General features: G+C 49.3%; 2 protein-coding genes and 1 long non-coding RNA gene across 8 annotated transcripts in view; 1 reads left to right on the forward strand and 2 right to left on the reverse strand.

Annotated features, from left to right (window-relative positions):
• The first annotated feature begins 3,266 nt into the window (after nucleotides 1-3,266).
• Nucleotides 3,267-8,773, forward strand: LOC142863859 (uncharacterized). 2 transcript variants are annotated; one of them, XR_012914493.1, is made up of 3 exons: nucleotides 3,267-3,591; nucleotides 8,284-8,449; nucleotides 8,598-8,773. It is a non-coding gene; the product is annotated as an uncharacterized LOC142863859 (long non-coding RNA). The 2 variants fall into 2 exon arrangements; XR_012914494.1 differs by lacking the exon at nucleotides 3,267-3,591 and adding an exon at nucleotides 5,551-5,662.
• GPR25 (G protein-coupled receptor 25) lies at nucleotides 4,185-5,377 on the reverse strand. Its single transcript, XM_012744394.2, has one exon. The coding sequence runs from the start codon at nucleotides 5,328-5,330 to the stop codon at nucleotides 4,260-4,262; it is 1,071 nt and encodes a 356-aa protein (XP_012599848.2). The 5' UTR covers nucleotides 5,331-5,377; the 3' UTR covers nucleotides 4,185-4,259.
• Nucleotides 8,774-15,822: 7,049 nt separating the features above from the next.
• CAMSAP2 (calmodulin regulated spectrin associated protein family member 2) overlaps nucleotides 15,823-19,000 on the reverse strand; it is a 79,918-nt gene continuing 76,740 nt past the window's right edge. For all 5 annotated transcript variants that reach the window (XM_075996980.1, XM_075996979.1, XM_075996978.1 and 2 more), the window contains one exon: nucleotides 15,823-18,742. In XM_075996980.1, coding sequence (XP_075853095.1) covers nucleotides 18,437-18,742 — 306 coding nt within the window. In that variant the 3' untranslated portion in view covers nucleotides 15,823-18,436. The remainder of the gene's footprint in view (nucleotides 18,743-19,000) is intronic.

Here is a 19,000-nt window from a genome sequence, read left to right on the forward strand (position 1 = left end):
TGTCCCTGTCCCCTGCCCCCTGTCCCCTGCCCCTGTCCCTTGCCCCCTGTCCTCTGCCCCTGTCCCCGGGGCCACAAGGCTGGGGCGTGGGCAGCCCCGCCTGGAGCCAGCGAGTCCTGCAGGCCGCTCCGGCATGTGCTGCTGTGTGAATGCCACAGCTCGCACAGTGCTTTCAAGGAGGTGATCTTTGGTCTGTGAGGCAGCCTGAGCAGATACGGTCGTCTTGGTGGCGAGGACAAGGACGATGGTGGCCCGTGACGGAGAGGACCTCTCCCCATCTCACCGCAGCTCCAGCGGTTTGCTGTTTGGTAACAAACTGATCCTCCTGCCTCAGCCTCCCTTTGAAGAAAAGCTTATAGAAAATTTTGAAAATAAAGAAATAGGCCAAGCGCGGTGGCTCATGCCTGTAATCCTAGCTCTTGGGAGGCTGAGGCGGGCAGATTGCTCAAGGTCAGGAGTTCAAAACCAGCCTGAGCAAGAGCAAGACCCTGTCTCTACTATAAATAGAAAGAAATTAATTGGCCAACTGATATATATATAAAAAAAAAAATTAGCCGGGCATGGTGGCGCATGCCTGTAGTCCCAGCTACTCGGGAGGCTGAGGCAGGAGGATCGCTCGAGCCCAGGAGTTTGAGGTTGCTGTGAGCTAGGCTGACGCCACGGCACTCACTCTAGCCTGGACAACAAAGCGAGACTCTAGCTCAAAAAAAAAAAAAAACAAACAAACAAACAAAAAAAAGAAATAGAGGGGGAAAAGGATCTATAACCCTCTTAACACAATCCTCGAACACAATCATCGCTAACATTTATTGTATTCCCTTCTAGCCTTTCTTTTCTTCCTTCCTTAAATTTTGTTAGTAATGGGACCTCGCTCTATTGCCTGGGCTGGAGTGCAGTGGCACTCTCCATCGTAGCTCACTGCAGCCTCCTGTAAGAACAAGGCCTCATGGGGTCCAGCGATCCTCCTCCCTCAGCCTCTCAAGTAGCTGGAACTACAGGCATGTGCAACCGCACCTGGCTAATTTTCTTAAAAAAAATGTTTATAAAAAATATTTCTAAGAAAAGTTTTGTCTTGCTGTGTTATCCAGACTGCCAGCCAGCCTTTCTTTTGTGCCCTTTGGTAAAACACCCAGTTTGAAATGTGGTGTCTTTCCCTTTGTTCTTCAAATTCTATCACGTTCTTTCTTTTTTTTTTTTTTTTTTTTTTTTGAGACAGTCTTACTCTGTTGCCTGGGCTAGAGTGCTGTGGCGTCAGCCTAGCTCACAGCAACCTCAAACTCCTGGGCTCAGGCGATCCTCCTGCCTCAGCCTCCCGAGTAGCTGGTACTACAGGCATGCGCCACCACACTCAGCTAGTTTTTTGTTTCTGTTTTTAATTGCTTAGCTAATTTTTTCTATTTTTAGTAGAGATGGGGTCTTACTCTTGCTCAGTCTGGTCTCAAACTCCTGAGCTCAAGCAATCCTCCTGCCTCGGCCTCCCAGAGTGCTAGGATGACAGGCGTGAGCCACCGGACACAGCCATGTTTAAGTCTTTAAAAACTATAACTCACTGCATCAAACTTTTAAAATTGAGTGTTATTGCATTGGAAGAGAGTGTCAGAAATGAAACCACAGGGGGGTCAGAAGGTGTGAACATTTTATCGGGATGGAGCATGAAAAGTTCTAAAGCTCTTGACACAGATCGACAACTTGTTTTTGCAAAGAATCCCCTGGCTGTCCGGCTGTCTTCCGGCCAGCGCCCGCGTGCGAATGCCCGTTCCCCAGCTGCTCGGGACGCGGCCCCCACCTTCCCTAGTGGGAGGCGGGGAGCTCGTTGGTCCTCTTTCATTCTCGTCTGCACGCCAGAGAAAATGTCCAAGGGGCACATGGGGGACCCATTCAGGGATCTACTCACACAAAGGGAGGGAACTTTCTCCCCACACTGAGCACGGTTCCACCCCGGGAGGGACGTGCCGTGCGGGTCCGATGACAGCTGCAGCGGGGGAGATGGAAGCCTCCTAGGGCGTGGAGAAGCCTCTCCCCGGGTGTTTCGGGGAGCCCATCTAGTCAGAGCAACCTGGCGGGGGTGGGGGTGGGGACCGGGTCCCAACAGCCTGGGAAGTGCCTCCTCTGTACCCGAGACCCGCCACACTCAGACCCAGAGGAGAGTCGGCCTCCCTATCCCGGAAACTCGGGGCCTCGGCCGTGTACAACAGAACGATTTCGGGAGGGCCGAGACACAACCGAGCTCTCTGCCATCAAGGGGCCTGAACTGCGTCCTGCTGGCACAGGTGACCCCACTGTCTGCAAGCCTCGCCTCCCTCGGGGCAAAGGGGGGTGGGGTGGGGGATGCGCATAGATGCTCTGTCTGACAGGCTAACCTGGGAGCGGCTGACAGGTGGGGTCCAGGCGAGGTGTGATGTTCAACCTGCTCTAACCCACAGCCCCAAGTGCGCAAGAGAATGCAGCGGGGTTAGATGGGGGAGGGGCTGGACACCCCGAGAAAGGACGCCAGTTTTCAGACCCGGGCTGGCACGGAGGTACCCATCGGAGCAGGCACTGCCCCAGAGCCTGTGGCGTTGTCTGGCCAGGATCTGCCTCTCAAGAAGAGCAGAATCACTGAGTCCCTTTCCCCGTACTGAACGAAACGCCTTTAGGTCGAATCCTCCCAAATCAAAAGTATAAATAGTGAATTTCCACCCCCGCCGATAAAAAACGGCGAAGGATAAATTAGCGGCAGAAAACGGCTAATCCTGGCCAGGCTCGGTGGTTCACACCTGTAATCCCAGCACTCTGGGAGGCCGAGGCGGGAGGATGGCTCTAGGTCAGGAGTTCTGAGACCAGCCTGAGCAAGAGCGAGACCCCGTCTCTACTATAAATAGAAAGAAATTAATTGGCCAACTAAAAATGTATATATAGAAAAAATTAGCCGGGCATGGTGGTGCATGCCTGCAGTCCCAGCTACTCGGGAGGCTGAGGCAGGAGGATTGCTTGAGCCCAGGAGTTGGGGTTGCTGTGAGCTATGATGACACCACTGCACTCTAGCCCAGGCAACAGAGTGAGACTCTGTCTCAAAAAAAAAAAAAAAAAAAAAATCCCCAGCTAATCCCAAACATTTGTACTGGAAGGTCTCAAAAGGGTAGGAAAAAAGGCCCAATATGTATTTGAAAATTGAAATGATACATGTCCTCTTTGAAGTGACACCTAGCTGGCAGATGCCCTTGCACCTTTTTTGTTTCCTTTCTTTAACCTTCAAAATGGGAAATGTCCTTAAAAATAATAAGAAGAAACAATTTGCTGCCCTCCTGTGGGGTCACAGTGCAGCTGGCCGTCACGGTCCCCGCATCCCCCAAGTCCTCGTCATCCTGAGGTCAACCCCAACTCCTGCGTTGAGTTCTGTCTGGCCCAGCGTGCCACCCCCTCCCTGCCGACACTCACTCCTGTCCCACTGCTCAAGCAACGCAAGCTGTCAGGCGAGGGCTGGCGAGTGTTTATTGAGAGGCGCACTCACACACCGGAGTCTGGGGCCCCGCTGAGCGGAGGAGAATCCCACTGCCTGGCGAGGGATTTCAGGAGCCTCTGTCCAGAGGGAAGGCCGGAACGACTTTCCAGGTGAGTCCTGCAGCTTCGTGGGAGAGCGGAGAAGGGTCACCAGACACAAACCAGGGCGGGCCATCACTTGGGGAGAAATGTCCAGAGGAACGAATGGGGCGGCTCACTCCCTTTGGGGCTGGTCTCCACGGCTTTGGTGAGCTTTGGAAATGAAGCCTGGAATTGATGGTGCCCAACGACACAGTCGAGGCAGCTACAAAGACGATCCAGTACCCAGGGCTGTGGATCCCCATGTTCTCTAGAACGTTTTGGAGAGTGAGAGGGCCAGAGGGTCTGGCTTGAAGAAGGCGTTTCTCAGAAGGCACGGGCTGCTGTCGGGGACCAGAGGGGGCAGAGAAAGGAGTGGCCTCGGCCGGTGCTACTCTGGCTGAGGCAGAGAGGAAATCGGCTGCCCTCCTGTCTGGGGAGGCTGTGTGCCTGCTCTGTCTCACAGGGTCTCTCCGGGACTGGAGAAAATCAGCGCAGGCGCCGGCCGCGCTGAGCGAGCAGCTGGTCTGGGCAGCCCGGTTGGGGGTTCAATCAGCTCGGCCGGCGTGGGGAGCGCGGGCTGGAGCAGAACGGGCGCGGCCGGGAGCGCAGCCCCGGCCCGGCCTCCCCTCCCCTCGGCGCTGCGCTGCCGCCCACCTCCAGCTCCACCGGCGGGGCAGCGACCGGGTCAGCAGTTGCGGTCAGGGCCGGCCCCAGAACACGGAGCTGTCGTCCCTGGAGGGCGAGGAGGCGCCCGAGAGCGAGGAGCTGGCCCTGCGCGCCCGGCGCCCGGCGCGCCCACACGCCCCGCGGCGCGCGCGGGCTCGGAAGGAGCGGTCCAGCAGGAGGTAGATGAGCGGGTTGGCGCAGCTGTTGACGAAGGCCAGGCAGGTGGCGATGGTGAGGCCCCAGCGCAGCGCCAGCAGCAGGCGACAGGGCAGCGGCAGCGCCCCCAGCCGCGCCAGGTGGAAGACGGCCCGCAGCGCGCCGAAGGGCAGCCAGGAGCCCACGAAGGCGCCCTCGATGGCGAAGATGATGCGCAGCGAGTTCCGCGGGGCCCGGCCCACGTGCGGCGGCCGGCGCAGGCGGCGCGAGATGCAGCAGTAGCAGAAGAGGGTGACGCCCAGGGGCAGCACGAAGGTGAGCAGCAGCAGCAGCAGGCTGAGGCCCTGGAAGGCGTCGGAGGGCTCCTCGCCGCACTGGCTGCCCCGGCCGCCCGGCAGCGGCTGCAGCCCGCGGTAGAGCAGGGACGGCAGGCCGGCCAGCAGCGCGGCGGCCCACACGCCGCAGCACGTGGCGCGCGCGCAGCGCGGGGTGCGCAGCGGCCGCGCGTCCAGCAGCTTCACCACGGCCAGGTAGCGGTCCACGCTCATGCCCGCCAGCAGCAGCGCGCCCGCGCAGCGCGTGCCCGCCAGCGCGAAGCAGCTCAGCTTGCACAGGCCCTCGCCGAACGGCCAGCGGCCGCCGCGCGCCGCCGCCGCGGCCCACAGCGGCAGCGTGAGCACGAGGCCCAGGTCGGCGACCGCCAGGTGCAGCACGAAGGTGTCCACCAGCCGCCGCGGGCCGCGCCGCCCGGCCGTGAGCCGCACCACGAAGGCGTTGCCCAGCAGCCCCACCGCGAAGGCCGCCAGGTAGAGCGCGGGCACGTAGGCGTGGCCGTAGGGCAGGTCCCGGGTGGGACACAGCTCCAGCTCCTCCTCCAGGCCGTCGGACCCCGAGTAGTCCCAGGACGCCCCCCCAGGGCTGGGGCTCCAGGGCTGGGTGGGGGGCATGGCCGGGGTGAGGCCTGTGCGGACGGGGCGCAGGCGGCGGCGGCTCTGAGCGGGAGGGGGTTGCTGTTCACGGCCCGTGCCCGGCACCTCCCTTCCTGCCACCCCGGACCCGCGAATGGGTGGGCAGGAAGGTGGGGGGGTGGGAGGGGCAGGCTCCGTGGTGGAGATGGTGGCCTCCGATTTGGGGCTGTCCTGAGGGGGAAGGGCGGGGACAGGCAGAAGGGGCTGACGAGGACGAGGACCTGTCCTCAGGCCCGGAGACCTGCTGCCTCCCCGCAGGAGCCTGGCCCATGGCTTCCCCCTCAGTCGCTCGGTTTCTTCATGAAATCGGGGTACGCGCCTGACTTCCTCCGGGCCTGCTGTCGGGGTGCGGTAGGCCGTGGGTGGATGCCCGGAGCCCTGAGCCGTCCCCGCGCCACCCGGCTCCTTCCCAGCCCGGCGCTGCGCTGCTCTGTCTGGTTTCAGCGCCCAGGGTTTCGAGGCGGACGAAGCCTGAGGCTGCCTCCCGTCCTCCCATCCGAGTGTAGGAACCTGGTTCACGCGGGGTCTGGGGGACCCTGAGCGGGGACTGGCGCCCGAGCTCGCACGCCCCTGTCAGCCTCCCGAGATTCCGGGGTAAACGACCCCGAGAGTGGCTTCTCTGACCATCCAGGTCCTCGCGAAGCCAAGGGGAGGAAGGGATTTAAACCCGCGAGGGAGCGGCGTGGCCAGACTATCCTGCCGGAAAGGGGGCAACGCCTGGGGTTCACACCCGGCTCTTCCCATCTTCCCGCTTCCTGCGAGGCCTATTAGGCCAATCGCAGACGCGAGCACAGTCCAAGGCGTGACGCCTAATGACACACGGGATGAGTGGTCCCAAATTGGGAGTCAGGGCCTTAGACGGGCCGAGACGCCTTATGAAGGAGGGCGAGGGAGGGGTTCCCGGAGAAGGGTGGGAAGGAAGAGGGTGGGTGGTGGGACGTGGGGGGCAGAGGACGGGGAGGGGTGCGTCCAGTTACGTCTGACTCTGCTTAGCGGAGTCCTTCCCGGGAGAAGCCGTGTCGGGACTAGTGTCACGGTGCTGTGTGCCCTCCCAAAGGCTGCATGCACCGTTATCACCGGGAGTGAGTGACTGACGGGTCGGGCACCCTGGTGTCGCAGATTTGATGTGGATTATCAGTTGTGTTTGAGTCAGTCCCGTGAACATGGCCTCCCCGAGAAGCAGGCCGTGCTTCGGGCACGGCAGGAGATGCAACTCTTGACCTCAGAGGTTTGTCACTTAGGCGGGAGGGAGACACACACGCGCAGCGGCCCCCACGCCGGGAGACAAACCGTGGCAAATGTTAAAAACAAAGTCCTCCTGGGGCTCTGAGGAGGGAGCGACTGCATCTGACGGGAGGGGGCATCAGGCAGGGGTTGCAGGAGATGACGCTGGGGGCCAGTTCCAGGAAGGAGGCGAAGGTCAAATGAGAAAAGAGAGGAATGCGTCAGGCTAGGAGGAGGCGATAGTAGGAAGGCGAGCTTTTCCTGGGACAAGAGGCGGTCTGCCTGGTGTGACCAGAGCCCAGGGCAGGAGCCGGGTGGCGGGAGATGAAGCAAGAACGGAGGCCGAGGCCAGACTGTGCAGGGCTTGGGATTGCAGACTGTAGGCGGTGGGAGCCACCAGTCACCAATCTGGGAACGATCAATGGCGGGCAGAACTGTGGATGGGAGAGGGCAGAGGCTTAAGCCAGGGAGACTCCACAGTAGGTTTTGGTGTTTGTGTCTGGAATAGATTGTTGGCAGCGAAGATAGAAAGGAAAGGATCTGCTCAAGAGATACCTGCAGTATCAGGAGCTCGCAGAGAGGCGGCAACGATAGGCCTGGGGTTTCTCTGCTTAGAGACCGTATGGACGTGTCCCCTTAATTGTCCAGAACACAGAGGGGCAGGTGTGTCTGCGTGTCCCGTTTGATGTTGATGTGAAGTCGGGCGACAAAATAATTTTTGATCCAGAGCAGGATGCGTCTGAGAGTGAAAGAGGCACCATCATAATTAACCTGGGCCACAAACCAGGATCGTTCCGGGCAGTCCAGGACATGCGGTCGCCCTCGCGCCCTCGCTCGGGGTCCCTCTCATGTTTAGAGATCCCCGCAGCGGGGTGGAAAATGGTTCTAGAGCTCAGGCAGAGCTGCGCGCGCGTGTGTCTGGGCTGCTCCTGCCGAGAGTTTCTCTCCCAGGCCAATGGCAAGACGGGCGAGGCAGGCGGGGGGCGAGGCCGGGGAATGGGCAGTCCTGGACCCGCCTGCCCCTCCACCTGCAGTCCAGCTTCCAGGTTTGGGTTTTCCCCGGAGACCCAGCTCAGATGGCAGAAACCCGAGGGGATGCGGGAGGTTCAGAGCAGATCTTGTAACGTCTGAGCACAGGGCTGCTGTGAGTGGCGCCCATGCCCTGGCCGGCACGGGGGCTGCGGCCGCCTCCCCTGGCCAGCTGGCAGCCGGTGCTCGCAGAGCCCGGAGACAGCCAGGGACAGGCCCGACGCTGTGCACTGCACTCCCTGCGGGCACCTCAGTCCGGGCCTGGAGGGTCTGAGTAATCCTGAAAGCTAGAGATGGCAAAGGAAACCGCCAGGGGAAAAAGGAGAATGGGGTGAGCAGGCAGAGGGGGGACTGTAGGCAGGGGGTGAGGGGAAGTAGAAGTAGGTTGTTTGTTTTAAAAAAAACACAGAGAGTCTTGCTTCCTGGGCCGTGGCCCCGTACCCAAGGGAAGTCGGCGGCCCAGAGCATAGGGTGATTTTCTCTGCCGGGGCTTGGGTGGGGTGGGCCCTACCCAACCTGTCTGGATGGGAGGAAGCAGCCAAGGTCAGAACCAGGGACACTGCCCAGGCCTGGCCTCCCAGGGTGCCCGCCAGCCTGCCAGGGGACGCAGCAGCTGCATCCCAGGTGCAGTGACCAAGGCCAGCGCCCCCACGCTGCTCTCTCTGCTGCCCCCCCCCAGGACTCCCCACAGGATTCCCAAGTCAACTGATGGAAACGTCCATCCTACAGGCTGTGGACGCGGCCACTCTCCGCCGGTGTGAGCAAAGCTGCCCCGTCTGACCCTGCCCAGGGAGAACAAACTCCTGGGGCAACGGGAGCGTGACTGGCACAGCCTGAGAACAGAGGTGACACTTTAAATAAATGCTTAGAACTAAATTGCTTTCAGGAGTACATTTATTTCTGTCCCTTTGTGAGCTATATTTAAGCTCTTACAACTTATTTTTTCCCATTTTCATTTTCCTGTATAAATAATCTTATCTTTAACGTTTTTAGGAAAAATTTTGAAAACTGTACTTGCCTTTTTCATCATATAAGCCAATGACAATCACATTACAAAACACGGAAGAAGACATCCCAGACCTCACTCAGCACGGCCGTGCTTAGCGTTTTGGTGAATTTCCTTCCAGCCAGTTCAAGATGTTCTCAAAAGTAAAGAATTCACTCAAAAATCCATCGTCCTTGAATTTTTTTTTTCACCTTCCATTGCAGATATCCTCCACGCGTGTATTCTTCTACACAGCGGTTTCAGGCATATTTGTAATTAGGGCAGACACAGTGTTATGGTCTGCTTCTCTCAATGAATATTAATACCAGAGGAATCCGCATTTATCTATGTTGTTTAATTTTCTAAAGCCTTGAATTTGGACATTTAGGTTGTTTCTGGTATTTTTAACTGTTATAGAAATTTATAATACATAAATCCACTTATGACATTTTTCCTCTTCAACACTTTCATAATAATAATGCCCTTGTATAGATCAAAGGCTATACAAATTTTTATTGCTCGATACAAATGTTTACAGTGATTAGAGACTTAGAATGTCACTGGCATTGTATGTGGACATTAGGTTCAGCACAATCTTGTTAGATGTTCATCGGCAATGTGTATTTTTTCCATTTAATAGGTAATGAGGTAAATGGTGATTCATTTTAATTTGCATTTATTTGATCACAAATGAGATGGAAAAAAATCTTTCCATATTTATTTCCTCTTATTTGAACTATCTAATCATGTCCTTCACACATTTATCTATTATAATCTTATTATTTCTTTTTAATTTGTATGAACTACATATTTAAGATGAATCACAATCCCAGTTGATTCAATTATTTTTCCAGATTTTTCTTCTTAGCTATTTTGTTATTTTAGTTTTACATTTCAAATAGTCAAATCTGTTGCTCTTAGCAGTTTCAGAGGGTACAATGTTACTTTGACAATGTAAAAATATTCAGTTTTATAGTTAAAAAATATTTTTAGTCATTTTTAATGTACCTAGTGTGTAATCTATGTTTTTTCAGATTTCTATCCAGCTTTCCTAACATCGTTTATTAAATTTAAAACTTTTTTAAAAACCCTGCTCTTTGTGTTACAGTGTAGAATTTATCATATAAATTTCTTATGTCATTGCATCTGTTTCTGATCAGTGAACAAACAGATGAGATGGTTGGTAGTGAGGGTCTAGTCTAAATGTCAGATTTATAATTTGATAGCTCTGTGGTCTTGGGGCCACAGAGTTTCTAGTTTCCACATCTTAAAGTAGGCATGAGGCCAGGTGCAGTGGCTCGCACCTGTAATCCCAGCACTTTGGGAGGCCAAGGTGGGAGGATCGCTTGAGGTTAGGAGTTCGAGACCAGCCTGGGCAATATAGTGAGACCCCCCCACCATCTCTACAAAAAATATGGAAAATCGGCCGGGTGTGGTGCACCCTTAGTCCCAGCTACTCGGGAGGCCAAGACAGGAAGATCAGTTGAGCCCAGGGGTTGAGAGCTGCAGTGAGTTATGATTGTGCCACTGCACTCCAGCCAGGACGGCAGAGCGAGACCCTGTCTCTAAAATAAATATTCATACATAAAATTTAAAAAGTGAAATAAGTGTGATAATATACTTGATAGGGGTGTCGTGACGATCAAACGAGACGCTCTGGTGGAAGCCAGCTCTGATGCAGGTTTGAGCTCATGGGCGCCACTGGGTTCCTCGGCTGGGTCATCGGGAAGGGCCACTCTCGTTTCTGGCTGTCCCGCTGCTGGCGCTGGTGCCCCTCCGGGACACGGTGCTTGCTTTGCACACGGCGGGGGGTCTGCGATGTCGTGGGGATTGCGCTGTGAATCTATGAAGAGAGGATCCCCACCTAGGGGTCTGGAAGACTCAACCACCACGGTTCGTGGTGCCTACTGTCACCCTGGCGGTGGTTTCCACAGGGTGACGGACAAGAAGCTGCAGAGAAACTGCTGACGGGACATGCCTACTTTAAGACGTGGAAACTGGAAACTCTGTGGTCTGCTATCAAATTATAATCTGACAGGGCAGCGTGGTCGGCGGGAGGTGAGCAGGAACTGGAGTCCTGGGTGGGAGGAGAATCTCGCAAAGCCAGGTCTCCTTGTTTCCACTCCCCATCTTGGTAAGGACTGAACTGGGAACGGGGAGTCCTCTGTTACAGTCACTATCACTGGCTGGCCACCAAGAGCAGCTGCCCCACGCACCACAAGACCTTGTGGGGGTGGGGGAAGCTAAAGGGGGGGTTCAGTTAGAGGCCAGGAGGCAGCAGCAGCTCTTGCTCCTGCCCTGCAGCCTCACCACCTAAGGGACGCCTGGCACACAGCTGGCAAGGGCAAGGGGACCCCGCCCTGGATGCCACGGGCCCTGCAGTATGTTTCAGATGCTCATTGATTTCAGAAACTTTCAGGTACTAAAAATGGACCAGCTGGCAAAGGACATCTGAGCTAGACATGAGCACTCAGCTTCAGCCCGTACTGCTGAGGGATGACTCAATGTGAAATTCTTGTGGCCTGCAGCTGTGTGATTGTCCCAGGGCCCCGTGTACCCCAGACATCACCGTTGGCTCTTAGCGGACACGGGGGAGCGGGTCAGGGATTGGAGTGGAGGCTAGGAGGAGGAGTGTGTACGCTTTCAAGGAAAGTCTCGACTCCTCTCTTTCTTCCATAGCAGGTTTTTGCTGCTCAAGGGTTCATTTTATTTTTTGAGATAGTGTCTCGCTCTGTCACCTGGGCTAAGGTGTAGTGGTGTCATCATAGCTCATTGCAACCTCAACTCCTGGGCTAAAACGATCCTGCTGCCTCAGCCTCCTGAGTGGCTGGGACTATAGGTGCCACCACGCCTGGCTAATTTTTCTGTTTTTTTATAGAGACGGAATCTTGCTCTTGCTGGTCTTAAACTCCTGACCTCAAGTGATCCCCCCCCACTCCCAATTTGGCCTCCCAAAGTGCTGGGATTACAGGTGTGAGCCACTGCACCCAGCTCCAGGGTTCTTTGAAAAGTAAAAAACAAACCCATCAGAAACTTAAAAACAAGCATTAGGGAAGTCCCTCAATATAAAAATGGCCCGAGAATTTGTTTGGAAAGGAAGTAACATTTTTTTTCTCTGCAGCAATGATTCTGCTCACAAAAACCTCTAAACTATGACTTGCCATTACTTTTCAGTGATTTCATAGAAAGTATAAATTTCTAGTTACCTGCAGCAGGAATTTGGCAGCATCCCCTTGGCACTGGTGGGGGTCCCTCCACAGGGCTGTGATCCTACCACTGACCAGTGAAACCCATTCCTAAGGTCACCTTTGATTTCGATGGACTGTGCAAACAGTCCCTTCCTACCTTGGGGCAAGCACTGTTATAAAGTAATGTAATAGATACAAAGACTTTTGGACGGTGCTTCCTCTCGGGGAACTTACACATTGTTGGAGATGAGCTATAATGTACAAGTCACTTTGATAGAAGGCAGGTTGTGATATCGAGGTTGAAGCAGGTCAGCCTTTCTGAAGAGGTCTGTGTCTAAGAGCAGACTGAGGCTGGGCGCAGTGGCTCACGCCTGTAATCCTAGCTCTCTGGGAGGCCGAGGCGGGAGGATTGCTCAAGGTAAGGAGTTGGAGACCAGCCTGAGCAAGAGCGAGACCCCGTCTCTACTATAAATAAAGAAATTAATTGGCCAACTAATATATATAGAAAAAATCAGCCGGGCATGGTGGCGCATGCCTGTAGACCCAGCTACTCGGGAGGCTGAGGCAGGAGGATGGCTTGAGCCCAGGAGTTTGAGGTTGCTGTGAGCTAGGCTGATGCCACGGCACTCTAGCCCGGGCAACAGAGTGAGACTTTGTCTGAAAAAAAAAATAATAAGAGCAGACTGAAAACCAGGATTAATACCTTCAGTGGTTCCAAGCACTGAAAAGGTTGCAACCACCTCAAAACCCCATCCCCATCTTCCTTGCAATTCAAAATAAAAACAGTGCTGAACTGCAAAATAACTGCTTTCATGACTACTGTGATGTTATCTTGAAATGTCAAACTTTTCTCAGTTTTATCGTGCCCAGTGAGTATTTCCTTCTCAGGTGTTCTGGCTTTGCTGAAAAGGTAGGTTGGGGAAAGCCTGCTCAGGCTTTAAATGCTGATCCCAAGATTTTGATTTTACGGTGTGATAACAAGGCACCGCCGAGTCTCTGACTAGTGGGGGATGGTGTGAGCAAATCAGTGCTTTAGGAAAATGGAGTGACGATGTGCAGTACAGCTTGGAGGGTGAAATAGAATTAGGAAAAGACCACTCGAAGGCTCTTGCGGAGTTAACGCATGCGTTACTGGTGCCTGGACAGGAGGCCGGTGGCAGTAAGGATGAGGAACAGATTGACAGGATTTGATGGCTGTCTGGGCATGAAGTCGTTCCATGTTGGACAGAGAACAGGGAGTGAGAGAAGACCTCGCAAGGATTCAGTGCTGGTGGCTGGCTGTATGTCGGGAAGGGGAGTTTTACTAGGAAGCTGACGTTTGGTTTTTTAAGGGGATGGCATTGGAACGTCCAGGACAGCAGTCAGATGCGTGGGTGGGCTCAGAGGGAGCTCTCAGGGCTAGGGATGGTAGAGCAAGAGAATAAAATCTGGGGCCAGGCACGGTGGCTCACGCCTGTAATCCCAGCACTCTGGGAGGCTGACGGAGGATGGCTCAAGGTCAGGAGTTGGAAACCAGCTTGAGCAAGAGCAAGGCCCTGCCTCTACCCAAAACAGAAAGAAATTAATTGGCCAACTAAAAATATATAGAGAAAATTAGCCGGGCATGGTGGCGCATGCCTGTAGTCCCAGCTACTCGGGAGGCTGAGGCAGGAGGATCGCTTGAGCCCAGGAGTTTGAGGTTGCTGTGAGCTAGGCTGACACCACGGCACTCTAGCCCAGGCAACAGAGTGAGACCCTGACTCAAAAAAAAAAGAGAGAGAGAGATAAAATCTACTTTAACTGCAAGTTCCCAGTTTTCCATCAACGGTTAATACATTATTTAGCAAGTACAGTCTGGGGCCATAAAGTGTTTTTACTCCACGACATCTATAATGTAGTGGGGAACTCTGTGCCATGTGGCAAAGGGAAGGGGATTCGAAATCAGAAGGCTAAGACTCCAGTTTTGATGCCACTTACTGGCTTTGAGTTCCCAAATCTAAAAGCATTTTAAAGCCTCGTTGTCCTCATCTATAAAACAGGGAGAAGTAAATACTCACCTCTTCCCAAGTGGCAGGAAGTTAAAAGAGAAAGCAAGTCAAAGGAACTTTCAAGCTGTAAACTATCCACTAAAGTGGATAGTTTCTATTTGTTTTGGAGTTGAGAGCCACTCTCCTTTTTTATATAAACATGCAAATCCTCGAGTATGCGTAGCTGGGTTGGGCTAGGAATCCCAGCAGCTGAATACGACTGTAAACTAGAGGCGCTGTAAACTACACATGCCATCCTGTGTCCTCAAACCCCCCTCCAATGCCTCTAACACTTAAGTGAAGGAAGTCACAAATGCGGCCACCTAAAACAACAGATTGGGGTTAAGAATAAAATACACTGGTAGCCCAGGTATCATAGTGGCTTTGCTTAACACGTTCAAAAAAAATCTTAGTGGGTAGTGGACTTAAAAACATTATTTGTTCATTCATTTGCTTTTTCCTCTTCAGTGGAAAGTAATCATTTCTCCCTATTTTTTCTGACATAAATATAAGCTACTGTGGATAGAGATAACTTTAGCTATGAATACAGTAATAGTAAACACATGCACAAACTAATTTCTGTTGTTTAAGCATCTGGCCTTGGAATACTGACATGCTAGAAGGCCTGTATGCCCAGAGAGGCGAAAACAGGTGACTGGAACTAGATTCTAGCTCTACTCATTTGAAGAGCAACTCTGACATTCTAACCTGTGCGCCTCCACCAACCCTCATCAAATTAGGCAAAATCGGTTGGGTGAGATGGTGCACACCTGTAATCCTAGCACTCTGGGAGGCCAAGGTGGGAGGATCTCTCTCGGTCAGGAGTTCAAGACCAGCCTGAGCAACATACAAAGATCCCGTCTCTGCAGAAAATAGTAAAATTAGCCGGGCATGGTGGTGCGCGCCTGTAGTCCCAGTTACTCGGGAGGCTGAGGCAGGAGGATCGCTTGAGGCCAGCATTTGGGGTTGCTGTGAGCTATGATTGTGCCACTGCACTCTAGCCTGGGCAACACAGTGACAGCCTATCTCAGAACAAAATAAAAACTAAAACAAAACAGGCAAAACGATTGGTATCGCATTTGTTTCTTTTGAAAAGCAAAACTGCCATTTACGATGACACAGATCTATGTCTTGAGCGCCTGTACAATGCTGAGGGGTGACAATTTCAAACTCATTTTACAGACATGTTTTCCAGTTCCTGACTCCTAGGTCATAGCATTAGTTATGTTTCCTTTGCTGGACTTTATTCTTTATTGTCTCTCTGTGTAGTCAGGTTACTAAGTAAAGGTGTCTGTTCCTATTCACTAGAGAATATTTTCCTTTGCCTTAGTTAAGAACTATCAATTAGGCAGTCAGAGAACACATTCTGAAATTGTGTGCAGCCTCTAGGGTTTGTGTATATGTCTCTAATATTGCCTGAGTCGTAGGGGTAAATTCTTTCATTTTTGAAAATGAAAGTACTAGAAAATATTATGGAAATGTAGCTCTGTTCTTAAGCTACAGAACCTGTCAAAATGTCCCAAAGTAGAGAGCCACATTTATACCTAATAACTGCAGATATTTCTTTAAGTATATAATTATACTTGAAGTTCTTATTGAATTTTTTTGTTATCAGATCTCTTTTTTCTTTATTGCTGTGGTCTGAATAAGCAGAATCAGCAAAATCAAAGTGAAACGTATAGAGTAACAGTCAAGAACTGGCTTCCCATGGCTAGAGATGATCAGTGAGCTCAATTTCAAAGACAAAGAGCAGTAATTCTGGCACAATTTAATTATCAATTTACCAAAAGATAGTTATATGGACAAGATTAATATGAGCACAGACATTTATACATCATGCTATATAGGCTATCCAGGCTAAGCACAGAAAGCTACAGAATTTTAAACATTGCCTTAGTATTGAAACAACATCTAATATTATTCAAATTGTTAAATTTAAATATAGGTTAAGGGATAGAAAAACTACATGGTTGAGTTCTCCCGAGTTTAAATAATTTTACCAAAAAATGCACTTTATTCAAGAAACAGAAAAGGAGTCATTTGGTGCCATGCTTTTATTCAAATGAAAGGGGAAAAACTACACTGTACCAGGAAATAGTAAATATGACAGTATTTTACAGCACAGCATCTTAAAAGAAATCTGTAAGCAATGCTCTCGAGTGGACAGGTAAGCACACCATTCACTGTACATTGCTCAACAGTGTCCATGAAACCGTAATTAAACAGCTGAATTTGACTTTAAACAGCCAAATAAAAACTGTAACCATCATTCTAATACAAAATTGGAAAACTGAGAAGAATTAAAAGCTTTCCAAGCTGTGTCAAATAGCAGAATCTGACAGGCTGCACGGGCAATCCTGACAAGTATTTGGCAAATTTAACTGGATAATTATCATAATAATTTGACTTCTGATGATGAAAGCACCAGTGTGTTTCAGGAAGGTTGATGAAAATCCCCAGACTTTAGGAAATGGCATATTTTTCATTTGTAAAATTCTAAAAACATAATTAAAAAAAAAAAGCTGCACCATAATAAAAAATCTGCAGACTTAAAGAAATATATCCATATTCCTTCTGCATTAATAAAGTAAAATCTTATACCGAGAGCAATGAACCTGGCGGCAGTATGCACATTCCACCTTCAGACATTCAGTTCAACTGCTAGACACGCAAATTTAAGAATAAAGGATGGTCCTGTTTAGTTTTAAATAGTTCCTCCATTCTCTTGCATCCAATTTTTCTTTATTTAATAGCCAAATAGTATCACAAAGATTGCTTTGATAAGGGAAATTTAACTGAAATGAACAAATTTAGTAATATAAAATGTTTTGATTACATTCACTTATACTTTTAAAACTAGTTTAATCTAAACATGTATTTGACAATCATTTCCTTCTAATTGTGATAGAAATTGTTGTCTGAAAGGTAAAATGTGCATTTCCCTGTTTTTAATATTCATATATTATATACACACAATATGTATACACTTAAAATATAAGAGTTACATATCCTGGTCTCTTACATGCAAACAGTAGATCACAAATAGTTTTGAGCTACACATGTATCTTGCACAGGTACTGGAAAAAAATCTGTGAAATTTTTTTTACAGTTTTAACAAATATACATAAATATAAGAACATAAATTACAGTAAAATATTGACAGCATTTCAGAAAATGTTGATAACCCAGAACACTGATGCCTAAAGGCCTTATAATAATAGAAAAGTACAGCTCAGGGACATCTCATTCCTATTCTTTTTTTTTTTAAAATAAGTAATTACATCATATGAGACATTAGTTCTCTCTCTAAACAACTCAATTAGAGAAATGTATATATTTTCATCTCTACTTCCCATGAAAGAAAACAAACTACGCATCTCATTTATGATACAATACTGTCTTTCCCCCCTGGTTTACACAGTTGTCACAACACTGAAACATAACAGGGTCACATAATCATTCAAGTCTTTTCCTGAGAATGAAGTTTTTCCCCAACTAACCCTCTGGTATACACTGTTAAAGAACAAAGATTATGTGGAGGAGATTTCAAGTGTGTATTCAATTTAAGCTGTTCCACTTGAAAAGGATTGAAAAGAAGAAGAAAAACCCAATATAAGTAAAATAATGTGAAGCTATTTTAAAATTAAAATGTAGCCCTTTGTACATGTTTAAAAATTCTAAATATAATTTTATATCAGTTATAAATATAACATAAAGACCTCTTGAGAACTTGTTTTAGGAAGTCTTAACATCTTCAGACTGAAAGATGACTCTCAAAGTGTCATTCACTTCTGCCAGCTTATAAAGTGACTTGCTTTAAAGAGATAGAAAGCCTTTTTTGTTAAAAGAACAATCTAAAGTATTCTGAGTTGGCCAGAAGTGGTGTAAAAACAGCACTGATTTAATCAGCAACTTCTTATATTCTTGGTTAAGCTCATGTGGTTTTTAAAGCGAACCTACTAGCAGCTCTTTATAATACCTCTTCTTATTTAATAGAGAAATGTTAATACTTGAGTGAATAATAAATACAGAATTGTAAATGCTTGGCAGAATAATTTTTGCAAATGCTCTAACACCATTAAAATATGATGGTTACTTTTGTAAAACTAAACACTAGTGTTTCTCTTAACATCATAAGGAAGGTGCAAGTTACTTCTGAAGGTGTATATCCTACTTTCATGATCATCACATGAAACAAAATACAAATGTATCTTAGAATAAACCCCCAGGAGAGAAAAATACCAAAATAAACCATCTACAGACAAGCATGTACATTAAAAGGTTAAAAAAAAAAGCAACAAATAAAACACATAATTTGTAATCTTAGCCATACTTCAACCTTAAGTCCAACTAGTATCCACGAAAATTCAGTGCTTCAATGTATCTAAGATCAAGCAGGTGAACCCAGTAACACACACAAATCTCCATTTGTGGATCAAAACATTGACTTCATCACTTGGACTCATCACCTAAGCAAGAATCTTCTGCATTCCAAAATACTGTGGTTTACATTCCAGTTGTTCATGACAACAGAGCTTAATGTCCAGTTTTAATTAATAAAAGTCTTGTTGGCAATTAGAAATATTTTCTATAGGCAGGAAAGATGAAGTGCAAATTTACCACGAATGTTCTGAAGCAAATATTTCCCAACTCCTATGCCTTAGTGGGTAAAAGTTTTTTAGGTGTCACTGGTCTTTTGGTCTGCCACAAATGGCTGTGAATGGTAATTGCATCAACACTGGCAGATAAAGTTTTAGCAGGTATGTGGCTAAACTGTTTCCTGTCAGAATTGTATTTGTAAAGTCCTTCAATCATTTTTTTAGTGATAGATTTGGGGCCTATCCCAGTCAGTTTACTGATTTCTTCAGTTTCTGGGCAGTAAGTATACAAAGACCTGAATTGGCAGCCTGAATCCCGGAACAGGATTAAGAAGTTGTTGGCATCTGACTTCTCCATTTCCTTCAGAATAAAAAATAAAAACAAAACAACAATAAAAACCTTTAAACATTTTGCTGAATAAAGTTTATATAACTGTGTTACATTTCTTGGTCACATTTTATGACATTATTTTTAATGACAAATTTTAAAGTCTATTCCTGGTAAATCTGTAGTCCTCTAGAACCCAATTTGAAAACTAAATCTAATAATTAAAACACCTAGTTACAGATCTTTTTATATAGTATTGAAATTCTAGGCGGCCTAGGAAAGTATGTTCTC

Source organism: Microcebus murinus, chromosome 23, assembly GCF_040939455.1.
Source record: "Microcebus murinus isolate Inina chromosome 23, M.murinus_Inina_mat1.0, whole genome shotgun sequence".
NCBI lineage: Eukaryota > Metazoa > Chordata > Mammalia > Primates > Cheirogaleidae > Microcebus > Microcebus murinus.